Source organism: Dinoponera quadriceps, unplaced genomic scaffold (genome assembly GCF_001313825.1).
Source record: "Dinoponera quadriceps isolate SergipeBrazil2010 unplaced genomic scaffold, ASM131382v1 scaffold5229, whole genome shotgun sequence".
Taxonomy (NCBI): Eukaryota; Metazoa; Arthropoda; class Insecta; order Hymenoptera; family Formicidae; genus Dinoponera; species Dinoponera quadriceps.
The window spans coordinates 286,630-299,853 of NW_014559163.1; the positions used below are offsets into that span (position 1 = coordinate 286,630).

A 13,224-nucleotide genomic window follows, 5' to 3' on the forward strand; every position below is an offset into this window, starting at 1 on the left:
GCACGCATCCTACAAATTTTTAATATTACGCCGGTTTCTTTTTACTCGTATGTCGCCGTGCCGCTTCAGACTTTGCTTCTATTTTCCACTAATTAAATTTCTGAAATGCATATATTCATGCGTTTTCTAAAACATCTTTATATGTATTTTTTAAATCTTCGTCAACAAAAATATCTATATTGATCGCTTTCTTTATATTATAAAATTTATTAAGAAAAAGTTAATTTTAAGAAACCTTTGATTATTCTGATAATGATAGAAACATTTGCTTATATCGGAATTATCTTTTTTAATACATCTTCTTTTCTCCAAAATATTTTTGGAATAAAATAAAAATAATGTTTAGCTCTCGCACTAGTTATATCATAAATCTCTTTTGATTGCATTAATATGGAAAGCGCTCTTGTAAGAATGGTAGAATTACTTATTTTGAGCGAATGTATAAGAATGACGGCAGCTGCACTCGCTCGCTCGCAGACCAAATGTTTCGCACGATCGACCGATGAACGTGCAATTCGCAAACTGCGAATCTAAATTTAAAATTTGAGTCGTGTTTCGTCCGCTCAAGTTTAATCGAACAGTCGTTCCAACAACGGTCTGACAAACACGACAACATGATGTAACGTGTTTAGATTTTTCTCTGTATTCTTACCGCGACTTGCATATTCTTATCATTCGCTCGTAATAGAATAGACATGCATGTCAAAGATGTCAGTAAAAAGTGATTTCTTAATCGCTCCGACACCGATAAGCCGATCAACCGTATCAACACAGACCAATCGTGAATCAGCCGGATCTCCTCCGCATCGTTACGCTGCAACCATAACGATGCCCTGCCTCACCGATGCGTGCACGCTAAATCTCGCGCGATAGCTCTTCGTGTAATCACTCGGGGTTATCCAGTTAGATTTACGCCGGGATTCATCAGTCGTATGCTCGTCGTCATCGCGCTCGTGTGTTATCCATCGCGATCGTCTCTTCCTAGGTGGGTCCCCCGTGATGCATCTCCGCCTGATCGGCCTCGCTCTTTTAGGTAAGGATCTTCGCGTGCTTCACTTGGTTGATAGCTCATTTCCGCCGCGATTACCGTTCCTTTGCCTGCCGGACCGCTGACACTAAATATTAGTATAATGGTCGGAGGATTGCCGGAGAGAAAGAAAAATCCCCGTCGGTCTACGCCGAAAATCTTGATGGATACATTTAAGTTGTTCGATCCATCGCGAATTTTTGCGAATCATCGAAGATTTTGAGTGCAATTGGTGCAGGCTCGCGCAACACAGTGAATAATGCGATTTTGCCCCTTTCCTACCTGCTTCCGCAATTTGCGGATATATTCGTCTCGCGTGCGATTATTTATTTTAACAATCTCTCCACGTGATTCACATCCAGTTACACCGACTTTCGAGCCGAAATGGAATTTCGTGCTCCTCGTTCCCGGCGTATACTTTCGCGACGATCGCTCGGCGCATGCATTTCTATTTATTTATACCCGTGCCGCTTCCGCTCTGTTTATTTTCTCTCACGGCTCAATCTTGGCAACGTTTTTCCTTTCCTCCATCTATCTCAAACGCGCGAGAACAAACTGCAAACCGTAATGTGTAAGTGTACGTCCGATATTCCTATTGTTTGACTCCTTCGTTCGCTCTCAGTTTGCCCTCTGACAATTGTATCACAACGATATTTGTTAAATGATCGCCGGAAGCAACGCATAATCAGGAACGGGAAATACGATTTTTTTCCTTTCTTGCCTCCTTTTTTTCTTTTAATGTGTTTGATCAACGTGTATTACGAGAAAGTATGGGAAATACCAAAAGTCGATCTATTCGTGTTCTACGATCTTATTTCTAACTACCGACGAAACGAAAGCATGCCGATCGGAGATCGCTCGCTATCCCTATAGCGGAAGTGTGCATTATGCTCGTTAAAATCTGCGTGTCGTTTGAGGGATTCGACCGTTGTTGCGGCGCGCCGATCCAGAAAGCGCCGGCGTTTATCCGCTGATTGTGATTCAGTTGTCGACGGCGACGAGGGCGCGAGGACGCGATCTCTTTCGACGACGACTTCGCCGTCGACTTTTCCTCGAGCGTTGCGAGATCACGCAACAGCATTGGTAACAAGTGCGAACGAATTCGCCACGACTTGCGCGGTCAATGAGGTCAATTCTGTTTCCTGTCGCGCGCGTTCAATTACCGATAGAGCCCACCGGAGACCCGAACATGCTCGTGCCGGCGTGGAAATAATTATTTTATTAGCCGTTCGTGCGAGTTCCGGTCAAATTAATACTGCGAGAACGCGGTCGGTGCATTAAAAAACCCATTTAGTTGTGCGAAACGAAATTTGGCTACCTCAACTCTATATCTCTTTTTTGCCTATGGGCAAATAAATATTTTAATTAATATGACAAAACAATTTAATTGGAAAATTTTATAATACTAACACAACACATAAAATTATGGTTTGTATGTAATTAAATTTTGGTTTATACTCTAATATTGTCTCCTAAGTCAATTGTGTGTTAATATTATTAAAGTTTCCAACTAAATTTTTATGTTGCGTCAACCAGCAATTTTTGATAGCCACGTTCAAATAAAAGATTTAGTTGATTTAAGTGCAATTTATTCAGTGAAATCGGTTCCCCTCAATGTACAATACAGAAGGAAATGCATAAATAGTTAAAAAATAAATCGTTTAAGTATCTATCATGTCCTTGATATGTAGCGCAATTCAATGTTATTCAAAGGTCCAAATAAGTAGTATAGAATGTAATAAGCCATAGGAAGAAAATGCATTACATGAAAGTTACACTAATATATGTCACTTTCGTATCTTTAAACTTAAAGTCTCTCATTTATAATATACAGTAACAATTTTATTTCGAATAACTAGCATAACGAGTACAGGGTGTTGCATCAACATACGACTCATTACGACGGGTTGCCTGCCCAAAGGCGCGCAGATAATAATTCCTTGTCGTTATCGACTTACCGATATAGTCACTCGCATACTTTTCCAATCAAGTTCTAGTGTTTCTAGCATCATTCACGCTAAAAGTATATTCTGTTTGTATACAAATGCGAATGCGAACGTAGCAATTTGTTAAAGTGAAAAATTCTTTCTCCGCGAGACATGTACTGATCATGGTAACTAAGATTGCTTGCTTTTTGTAATGTTTTTTTTTTTTTAATAAATGTCCACTAAATTTTATATAATCAGTCAACAAAATAGTTCAAACAAGAAATTTTCATTCAACTAAGTGGGTTTCTCGGTGCGCCGGCTTCAGACAGTGAACTCGTTACGGAGTGCACGTATCCATTTAATGTCGCGGGGACGAATTTTCGCTGTAACTAATGCTACAGAATCGCGCGCGAACAAATTACGGTAAGTAGTGGTGGTGCTCGCACTGTGTAATGTTAACGATAATCGCATAATTTCCACCCATGCAACATAAGAACAATGAACATTGCATGTGTTTTGTTTGTAGGGCTACATGTATCGAAAGCGAATGACTGGGGATACTGGAGTGAAAATGGTAATTAACAATAAAACTTACATATAAAGTAAACATACTTGAAGACACATAGAGATGTTTTATCAGAAACGTAAGATTTATTTTAACGATGATACTTTTCAAGAACACAGGTAAAAGAAATACGAGTGCCGATAGATAACGGACGGATAAAGAGTATTCTCGCAATTTTATACGATCTCAATGTTTCAGTCGCGATAAGCGATACGTGCGGTTTCCTCATCCGGCTTACATGAAACTTACATACAGGCCATTAGCAATCTAACAATCGCGGCCTTGACTGTCAATGGAAGGTATTTAGAGAACAGAATCAGTTTATTGATGAGATAAAGGGATCTTTATTGTTTAAGTAACCGCATTGTTCGCTCATAACACACGCTGTAACACATAAATGACTCGTCTCGTTGCAAAATATTGGGCTGAAAAAGGGTCACTAAAATATCAAAGATATAACATAGAAATTGTAACGCACGTGGATAGAAAATGCAAAATTATGAATCAGGAGACGCGATAGCGTCTCGCACCAAGTATATACACAGGATGTCTGAGAAAAAAAAGTAAAAAAGAATACGTTATTGTACGATTAAACGATAGCACATTCAATCACCGCAATGGCTCTATCCGTGTATTAGTACAAATTTGTTTAACAATTCCACAGGACCAGACAACTGGCCCGGACTGTGTACAGCAGGAAAGAAGCAGTCGCCGATCGATATTGTAACGGAAGATACTGTAAGATTCGATCTTGGTGCACTCAAATTCGACCGATACGACTTCGCGTTTTCCGGCATGGTAATTAACACCGGCCACTCCGGTAAGCTTCACGTCTCGTGATATTAAATACAAAATAATCTTCGGCTATCATAAACAATGTAGATACTCGTGTTTTCGAAATATTTCTAGAAAGAAAAAATAAGAAAAGAAACGCTAATTATTTGCAATTCAAATATCCTGTACGAGTGAGAATATATGTTCGAATCACGTGCTGGAAGGGAGAAGAGGAGGATATAATATTCTTCCTTTCTTACCGGCTTCGATATAATATATAATGTTCTTTTCGTAAGAAGAGAAATATTTTTGAAACACGGCAACAGTGCAAATTACTTTGGACGGAGTGCCGATCCACCTGAGCGGCGGCAGCCTGCCGTCGATATACGTTCTGGAGCAGATGCATTTTCACTGGAGCGCCGAGCATACCGTGGACGGTTTTCGTCATCCGTTGGAATTGCATTTCGTGCATTACGACGTTCAGTACGCGAATTTCAGCGTGGCCGCGGAACACGAGAACGGTATCGTGGTGGTCGCTGTGCTGTTCGAGGTGGGAATCGCGTTAATATTCACGCGACATTCATCGCGAGCTCGTCGTCGCATAGAAACGACATTAACGTGGATACCTTCGTTGTAGCTGAGCAACGAGGACAATCAGGATCTGGCGGCGATTCTAAAGGCGACGGAGTTGGTGTCGCAGTGGGTGGGGAAGAATATGGTGCACATAAGAAAGAAACTAATACCCTATCTGCTATTACCGAAGGACCACACTACGTATTACCGTTATCAGGGATCCTTGACTACTCCGGGATGCCAGGAGTCTGTCATGTGGTTCATCATGACCGAGAAACTCACGGTATCCGAAACGCAGGTGACTCAATAAATATCGATAAAATTTTCCCAATAGCTCAGAGAGACGTTAATTCTCATATTAGAAGAAGAATATTTATTTAACGTGGCAACTTAAAAAATTGAAATAGATCTTTGTTTTATAAGAAAGCTATGCAGCTTCTTTTTCAAGAAAGTTTTGTTACCTCTATTTAAGTTACCTGCATTCTCGCGCACAGGTGAACGTGTTTAAACGCGTGATGAGCGGCGACCACGCCCTAAAGTCCAATTACAGACCTACTCAAGATCTCGGCGACAGGAAGGTGTATCATCGTCTGGAAGGATATTCCGGAACGTCTTCGTTCTCTTCGAGTATAATCTCGAATATCCTCAGTATCGTGCTAGTCAGACTGTTGCAGTTAAGCGATGACTTTTAAAGTTAATTTTTGTTCGACGCATTTGCAGTGTATGTTACAAGGGAGTTCTGTAATTATATCATCTGGTGTTAATATATAAAATTTGACATAGGAAGATCTCTTGCAACGTAACGCAAAAAAATACCGAACAAAAATTTGTAAAATTTTGAGACTTATAGTCCTTCTTTAAATTTCGTTAATGTACAGATCTTTCAGATCTCCAATTGTTGGACTCTTAGGTGTTTTAATCTATGTACAGCAATCTTTTTTATACTATAATATTCTTTCATGTATTATAATTAACATACGTAATATTGTCATGTGAAAGCGCAGGTGAACGTTAATGTCAAACGCCCGACATGTCGCCGATTTGCGAGAACATGCCAAAATGAGTATCAAATAGAGCACAGTGCATTTTTATAAGAATTATTAATTCCTTTTATTCATTAAATTATTTTTTAGTAATATAAATATGCCATAATTGCTGTTTCACTAACGTGGATTACAAGAAAGCTAATGATCACGTCTGTCCCCTCAATAAACAGATTAACCCTTTCGCGGCGAACAGCGCCTTTAGGCGCTCAGCTATAGATGCTCATTCTCAGCGAACAGCGCCGTTCGGCGCTCAGGCAAATTTACCCGCGGCGAACGAACAGCGCCAGATGGCGCCCATCCGGAGCCGCTCTCTTCGTACGAAGGCGCTGTTCGTTTGTTATCAACAACTGCCATTAATGTCCATTAAGTTGTTTTTGACGTGCTAGCAGCATACGCTTCTTGTGCAAAGGTTTTTTTTACATAGTCAAATATTATATACACACTGCGTTCGGAACGACTCGCGTATTTGGTCCGCGCGGTCGATCTGGCATCGGCTGCTTAGAGCGCAACTCTTTCCAGAGCACTCCGCCGCGAAAGGGTTAAAGAGCATACTTATACATTTGCCGCGTTCGATGGATTGTCGTGCGGTATCGTTACACAAATTGATTTGCGGAATTTTATCTCTTGAAATTGTCGTCCATTCAGACGCGATACTAATGTGAGTCGGGAGGAGAAACGGAATTGCGAGAAAACGAGTGAAGCACGGACACGCACCAAATGAAAACATTATCGGCAGTGCCAGAAAGTGGATGTAGCGAAATAGTTCCAACGTCAAAAGTGGATGCAGAGGGCGTATCAAGCAATCGCGTAAAACGGTATCAAGGAAAATGCCGGTGTGGCCGCTTTCAGGTTTCTCTCTGCAGTCACGTGTGGTTACTCGCGAATTGTTTCAATCATTGAAGAAACATGAAAGTAAGGAAAGAAAGTACGGTATCCAAGGAACCAGTCTTGAGGAAGGTTGCCAAAAAGAAGCGAAAGATATCGACGCCGAAAGCAGGTGGCAGTCTCGAGAAAGCGATGAAAAATGTTCAGCAGATTTTTAAGGTTAGATATACCTCCGACGGAGAGTTTGTGCAGAGATACCTCCATCACTTTCATCTAATTTCGATGATATTCTATATTTATCAAATTATTTTATCATGTATATGTTCTTACTTATTTGCGTTATCTTTTTGCTATTACTTTATATTATTAATATCAATGTTTACTAATAAACATTTGTTTTACTTGCTGAGATAACCGTTTTTTTTTTTTTCAGGAGAAAAATACAGAAGTAAAGGCTAAGAAGAAATCTGGTTTAATTGAACCTAAACCAAAATCCAAAACTATATCTAAATCCAGAGAAACTAATGCTAAGAAATCTGATTTAATTGAATCCAAATCAAAATCCAAAACTACATCTAAATCAAGAGAAACTAAAGCTAAGAAATCTGATTTAATTGAATCCAAATCAAAATTCAAACTTATATCTAAATCCATAGAAGTTAAGGCCAAGAAGAAGTCTGGTTTAACTGAACCTAAATCCAAATCTACATCTAAATCCCCATCTAAACCATTACGTAAACTTAGAGAAAAAAAATCTACCGACAAGGGTATAGTTTATATCGGACATATACCTCATGGATTTTATGAGGAACAAATGAAAGACTATTTTGAGCAATTTGGGAAAGTAACACGGATACGAGTAGCAAGATCTAAAAGGGTACGTATATATCTTAAGTACACTGAATCATTTTGTAAATATATTGTTAAAGTAAAAGTTGTTCAAATTGTCTCCATAGACTGGAAAAAGTCGTGGCTATGGCTATGTTGAATTCATGCACAAGGAAGTTGCTAAAATTGCAGCGGAGACTATGAATAATTATCTCATGTGTGGTCGATTGTTGAAAGGTATCGTATTCATTTAAAATTACTTCAATATATGTCGTATAACTTGATATTGCATGGTTAGTGCTTTTCTCATTTATATGATATGCGTAGTCAGTTTCAATATACATTCTCTTTTCAGCTACATATATACCACCTGAGAAGCAACATTTTGGATTCTTCTCGGGAGTAAACTGGTCGATGGAAAATTATCCCAGACTCAAAAATAGACAAAAAGTAACATTACAGAGAAATAGTATTCAAAGTGCGGAGGACCACCAAAATTATGTCAAGAGCTCGCTCAGTAAGCTGTCTGTGTTAGAAAGTAAACTGCAAGAAAGGGGAATTAGCATAAAATTTCAACCCGTAGATGTACCGCAATCGTAGTAATTTCACTTTGCTTTATTAAGTACTTTTATAATCGATTATTTGTGCGGAATAAAGAACGGTAATTTGTCCAATGCGACAAATACTTCGTTTTTATTTCCTTAATTTCCTATAACACTAAGTATTGTACACAAACTTTTAAAGCTTCTAACCGTGCTGATCTAGTTTAGACAGCGTTTCGTGTCCGCGCAAATCGTTATGTACAATCGTATCCCGATGCTGTGTACTGAATTTTCGTCGCAATTGCGAGAGAGATACGTCACGACGCGATAGTCGCATCCTGCACATTAGCCATGCCGCCTTTCGTCCGTTTCCATTTCATTCGTCTGTTCTGGAACCACACTTTTACCTGGAAAAACCACGGTTGAATAGAATAGTACGAAGACGTACATATGCGACGCACGATTGATCTACCTGACGTTCCGTTAAATCCAATGCCACGGCGATCTCGTAACGCCGCAAACGCGTCAGATAGTTGCTCTGTGCAAATTCGTACTCCAGGTGTCGGACTTGCTGCTTTGTGAACGCTGTTCTCTCCTTCCGCGGCTTCTCGCTTGTCCTTTTCGTCGTCTCTATAAAGGAGTGATCGAACAAATTGCTGAAACATCTGTTCCGAGTTAGGGTTTCCTGCCTTTATTTCTCTCGTTACGCGAAAAACAGCGGTGTAATTTTTGTAAAAAAAAAAGCACAAATGTACGTTTGCGAAAAAATGATTTCGAGGAGATCGCGCGGATCGTGGCGTCCACCTCGACGACGGTCTCGCGCCGCGCGATTTCCCGCGGCGAGATTTCGCGGCGGCTTTTTGCCGCCGTCGGCCAGATGAAAATAACCGTGCGTACGATGCGTCAGTGCGGTACACCATCGCTTGCGAAATGCCGCTGGATGCGGCTTCTAACACACGGCGACACGTGCAGCGCTCGCTTTCTCGGGGCCCTTAACTTTGCTTCCGTGCCGCTATCTCGTCTCTAATTGCTGGCTGACGTCAATCTCTCTCGTGGTCCGCGGCTCGCATCGATAGCCACTATCGAGTCACTTGAGGTCTACTCGGATGAATTTACACGAACACACGAACTGGAGAATTATCAGAGTAAAATGTAATGTTTTTTTTCCCCGCGAAGAATGTTGCGATCCGTACGAGCGTCTTGATGTAATAAACGCGAGTAACAGTATGCCACGATTATCGTAGATTTCATTTCATTATAGATTCATGGACACGATGGTAAACAAACGAGATGGAGATTTCTCGACTGGGAAAATTCATCGATTATTCGATCAACCGCCCGTGTGACAGACAGAACGGATTAAAATTGAACAGTGTGATGACACGCGAGGCATTTATTACGCAAGATGCACACACCAGCTCGGTGCAGATAGACATCCGATAAATATTTAGCTTGCACTGGGCCCGTTATGGCCGCATTGGCGACGCTGAAGACATAAACCTTCCAATCATATTATCAACGATTCGCGTCGCGGAAATCTGCGGTAGTTGCGATCGGAAATGTTTCCAGCTAACTTCTCGCGCGCAGTTGGAATTTCTATAATTAGATCTCCTGCGATAACAGCACCGGAATAATTGCCTTCTGATGAGCCCTTCGGGATATTCCTCGAGAGACTTGTCTAATTAAATGTCAACGAATCCTCACCTGTAATTAATTTTCTCCCAAATAATTGGCATATTATCCGGTATGATTTTGATTTCACTTTGTTTTTAATATAGGTAGAACGCGATTTTCAAGACAGGACGGGTGCTAATTAAGGAGCAACGCGTTACCTCGTTCTTGCGGGCGCGCTTCCTCCTCGCGGAATAAACTCGCGTAGCTCTCCCTGTGCTGCGGATCCTGCCAGGATTGACACTTGATCTCGTGCTCGCAGTCCATGATCGTATCCTGCAAATGAGGCATTTGCCAAGCGCGAAATGTCGTCCCCGCGCTCGTCGTGGTGGTTACGCAGCGATCTTGATTCGCGTACGGGAGATCCTCGCAGGATACGCACGGAGATCTCGGACCCTCCTTTTCATTCGATTGATCGATCATCGGACGACTATCCGCGGCGACTTGCTCCCATCTCGCGAGTGGAAAATACATTGCGATAGATTAATATGTTAATCGACGGAATCACATTGTGAGAATTTCTTTTACGTTGCGTCATATGTATATTGCACTGACCAGTTATGATTACATTTCAAAAAATTATATATTCCAGATTTTTCACACACAGAAAGAGGTACCGATGAAATCTTACCTGCAGGTGCGATAGTTTTGATTGGTGTCGGTGCTTTGAAAGAAATTCATAATATAAGGTGGAGTGAGGAAACGAGCGTTCTCGTCCGTCGCGACGTCGAATGGCGCGCCGCAAGGATTCGACGGGCTGCTCCAGGACCACCTGTGGTACCAGGATGCCTCGCAACCTGTTGCCGATCTCACGTTTTGCCCTTCTGGGTGAAGAGACGACGGGGTCGGTGGTGTCGGTGGTAACTCGAAGTGATCGGATATCCGATGACTGGTCGGAATCGTGTCTTCCGACCACGACGACATCGTGCGACTAGCAGCGAGTAAAAATCCAAGGACTTACTCGGAAGAATGTGGACAATTTGTCGAGCTGTAGAGGGACCCGATAAGATATGGTCCCTTCAGATATACGTTTTTTTTTCTATAGAGTAAAACTTCGGAATTGCACCCGAGAGATACTTGAACCACTGACGGCGCGTAAAGTATCTATCAATTGTCACTGTGTTACACATCGACGATTACCGCAGGGTTGACTCCGCGCGCGGCTCGGTGCGAATTGCGTTAGCGCCCACTCGGAAATGTCAAACGAGCATGTGTGACGGCGTCGTCATAGGGCCGGGGGAGCGTCACGGAGAACGCCGTCGTGGGAGTAGGGCCGCGTGGAAGCTTCGGAATCTTCCTCTGCGTTCCCCTCCGCTTTTTGACCAATCCCCGTACGTGTCGTTCCTCGCGGCCGAGGCGACTGGTCGGCGAGAGAATTCGAAACGGTGACACACATACACACACATATACGAGCTGTCGGGTTTTTTTCCTTTTTCTAAATTTTCAGATAAAATTTCAGGATAGGGTAACGCATCGCTCTGTATTCTTGCGATCTTCAGCAACTGCTGATTTTCAGCGATGCAGTGAAAGTCTGGGCAACGACGCTGAGAGAGCTATTTTTAGCGCGCGGCACGTGCTTATTGTAACATTCGAGTAATTTGAATTGCATCGAGGTGTTTGTTTGCGTTGGGACAAATCCAACCGCATCTCACCCCGGCAATCATGGGTCAAAACGTGATCCATATTCCTTCCACTTTGAAATACGACACTAACTTCCGACTTCGGGAAGCGTGTCATGCTATGTTAGAAAGGAAGAAATCATTCGCTTCGGTCACTTGGAGATTTCGTACATTCGTTCATCGAGTTTGTATCTTATTCTCTTTCTCACGACTGAGACGACGGAATTTTCGCTCTCTCCCTGATTTACACGGATCGTCCTGATGAAGAATCGATTCAACGTCAATCGCAGGCACGATCTCGCGCTACCGACGGAAACCGCCCCCTAGGGTGAGGAAGGATACGGCCGGCCGTGGAAGACAGGGTTGTTTTCCTTGTCGAGCCGATTCATTCACAAATTCGTCGCCGGCGTTTCATTGATTCAGGATGGCCATTACTCCGTCACGAGGAGCGTAAGTCAATCTCGGGTGGGGGCCCACCTAAGAAAACACGCAGGAGCGAGAGAGCGAGTGGACCCCGGCCGGTGTTTCGACTCCTCCTCAAGGGTCGCGCGTCTCCATTAGTCATCGGTATTGTTTGGCTTCCTCTCTCGCGCCCCTTCGAGCCTGAACGCCGAAAGAGCGACTCGCGAGAGACCCGCCGGCCACTTCGCACAGGAAGAGGGATTCCCTGAAACACGAGACGTCCCTCGAGCGGTGCCGAGCGGTCTGCCGAAGACGGCAACGACCGCGCGGAAACCGCCGTTTCTCGCTTTGCGGTGGCTTCGCGGGTCGGTTCTTCTTTTGCTCGATTAAATATGTATCGCCCGTCATATTTTCACTGGCGCATCAAGGGGGGCCTATTTATTATAAATTTAGTTATTTATCAAGCAAAATTACGTTCCTCATACATTTATGTCACTACTTAAATAATAAATATTAATTTGAAATGAAATCGAGATATGTACACAATATTTTACATATCGAAAAACGAGTTGAATCAGTTTGAGCAGCGTTTGTTCAAGCCGACGTGTGAACAAACGATACTTCGAAAGCTGTCATCAAGATCGCCGTTGACTTCCCTTTCCCACGAGCTTTGTTTTTCACGGCACGGTACACTTAGAGCGGACAATATCTCACAAACTGCGGCTTTTTGCCGTGAAACCGAACTCTAAATTCCGTGGGACGTCGCGTGGAAAGGAGAGGGGAAAAAAAGTGAAATCCCACAATGAACACACTTGTCGCGGCCGAGTCTTCTGTCCGAGCATAAATCCGTGAGTAAGTGGCTGGATTTCTCATCAGCGGTGCCAGAAGGAGAATTCTCATGCGAGTAACTCGAAAGCTAGATGCTGACGCCGACGTAGTCGTGTCCGCAGCAGATCGAGCGTAGGTATATATTAGACACCCACGTGTCCCTCGCGATTATCCGATAGTTCGCTATCGTGACATCTTGAGATCAACTGTTCGCTGCGCGGCGGTTGATTGCGGGTAATGATAATTCGATCATGGCAAATTGGCGCGGATTCATTTGGTAATTTCGGAAAAAACACCTCGTTATCAATGAAATGTCCGGGTAGTTTCACAGATGTCGACGCTACGCCCACGGCTCCGTTTCCATCAGCTGATGGTCTCGAAATGTGACCTTGACTCCCCGCAGTCTCGGCGCTTTACCGAAATTATGAGCGCGCGATCACAGACGCGTCGGCGATCGTATATTCCCGGCGACGATGCAGTTGCGTAACGAGAGAGACTCGACGCCCGCGAAAAAGTTACGGGCTAATGGTGATCGGCAATAAACGTCGGTGTAAAGCACGCGGAATGATGACGGCGCACGGTGTGGTGCGTACGAG

At 43.0% G+C, this 13,224-nt stretch overlaps 3 protein-coding genes across 9 annotated transcripts in view; 2 read left to right on the top strand and 1 right to left on the bottom strand.

Annotated features, from left to right (window-relative positions):
• LOC106750208 (putative carbonic anhydrase 3) overlaps positions 1-5,967 on the top strand; it is a 45,919-nt gene extending 39,952 nt beyond the window's left edge. For 2 of the 7 annotated variants that reach the window (XM_014630377.1, XM_014630378.1), the window contains exons 2-7: positions 753-1,033; positions 3,482-3,529; positions 4,185-4,340; positions 4,621-4,844; positions 4,932-5,165; positions 5,362-5,967. In XM_014630377.1, coding sequence (XP_014485863.1) covers positions 1,000-1,033; positions 3,482-3,529; positions 4,185-4,340; positions 4,621-4,844; positions 4,932-5,165; positions 5,362-5,559 — 894 coding nt within the window. In that variant the 5' untranslated portion in view covers positions 753-999 and the 3' untranslated portion in view covers positions 5,560-5,967. The other 5 variants (XM_014630374.1, XM_014630375.1, XM_014630380.1 and 2 more) reach the window with 4 other exon arrangements.
• Positions 5,968-6,703: 736 nt separating this feature from the next.
• On the top strand, positions 6,704-8,245 carry LOC106750210 (MKI67 FHA domain-interacting nucleolar phosphoprotein). Its single transcript, XM_014630382.1, has 4 exons — positions 6,704-6,957; positions 7,172-7,615; positions 7,695-7,803; positions 7,922-8,245. The coding sequence occupies exons 1-4, from the start codon at positions 6,820-6,822 to the stop codon at positions 8,164-8,166; spliced, it is 936 nt and encodes a 311-aa protein (XP_014485868.1). The 5' UTR covers positions 6,704-6,819; the 3' UTR covers positions 8,167-8,245.
• On the bottom strand, positions 8,153-13,188 carry LOC106750211 (homeobox protein Hox-A5a). The gene is made up of 5 exons (XM_014630383.1): positions 12,343-13,188; positions 10,411-12,234; positions 9,941-10,233; positions 8,581-8,738; positions 8,153-8,515 (listed from the first exon to the last, which is right to left on the bottom strand). Exons 2-5 carry the CDS (start codon positions 10,701-10,703, stop codon positions 8,426-8,428), a joined length of 834 nt encoding a protein of 277 aa, XP_014485869.1. The 5' UTR covers positions 10,704-12,234; positions 12,343-13,188; the 3' UTR covers positions 8,153-8,425.
• Between the last annotated feature and the right edge of the window lie 36 nt (positions 13,189-13,224).

Bases quoted from the DNA above. Each gene is read 5' to 3' on its own strand.
- LOC106750210 (XM_014630382.1), top strand. From the start codon at position 6,820: ATGAAAGTAAGGAAAGAAAGTACGGTATCCAAGGAACCAGTCTTGAGG. The intron at 7,616-7,694 runs GTACGTATATAT...TTGTCTCCATAG, and splicing joins GAGTAGCAAGATCTAAAAGG to ACTGGAAAAAGTCGTGGCTA. The intron at 7,804-7,921 runs GTATCGTATTCA...TTCTCTTTTCAG, and splicing joins GTGTGGTCGATTGTTGAAAG to CTACATATATACCACCTGAG.
- LOC106750211 (XM_014630383.1), bottom strand. From the start codon at position 10,703: ATGTCGTCGTGGTCGGAAGACACGATTCCGACCAGTCATCGGATATCC. The intron at 10,234-10,410 runs GTAAGATTTCAT...TCCACTCGCGAG, and splicing joins CAAAACTATCGCACCTGCAG to ATGGGAGCAAGTCGCCGCGG. The intron at 8,516-8,580 runs GTAGATCAATCG...TGGTTTTTCCAG, and splicing joins TGGATTTAACGGAACGTCAG to GTAAAAGTGTGGTTCCAGAA.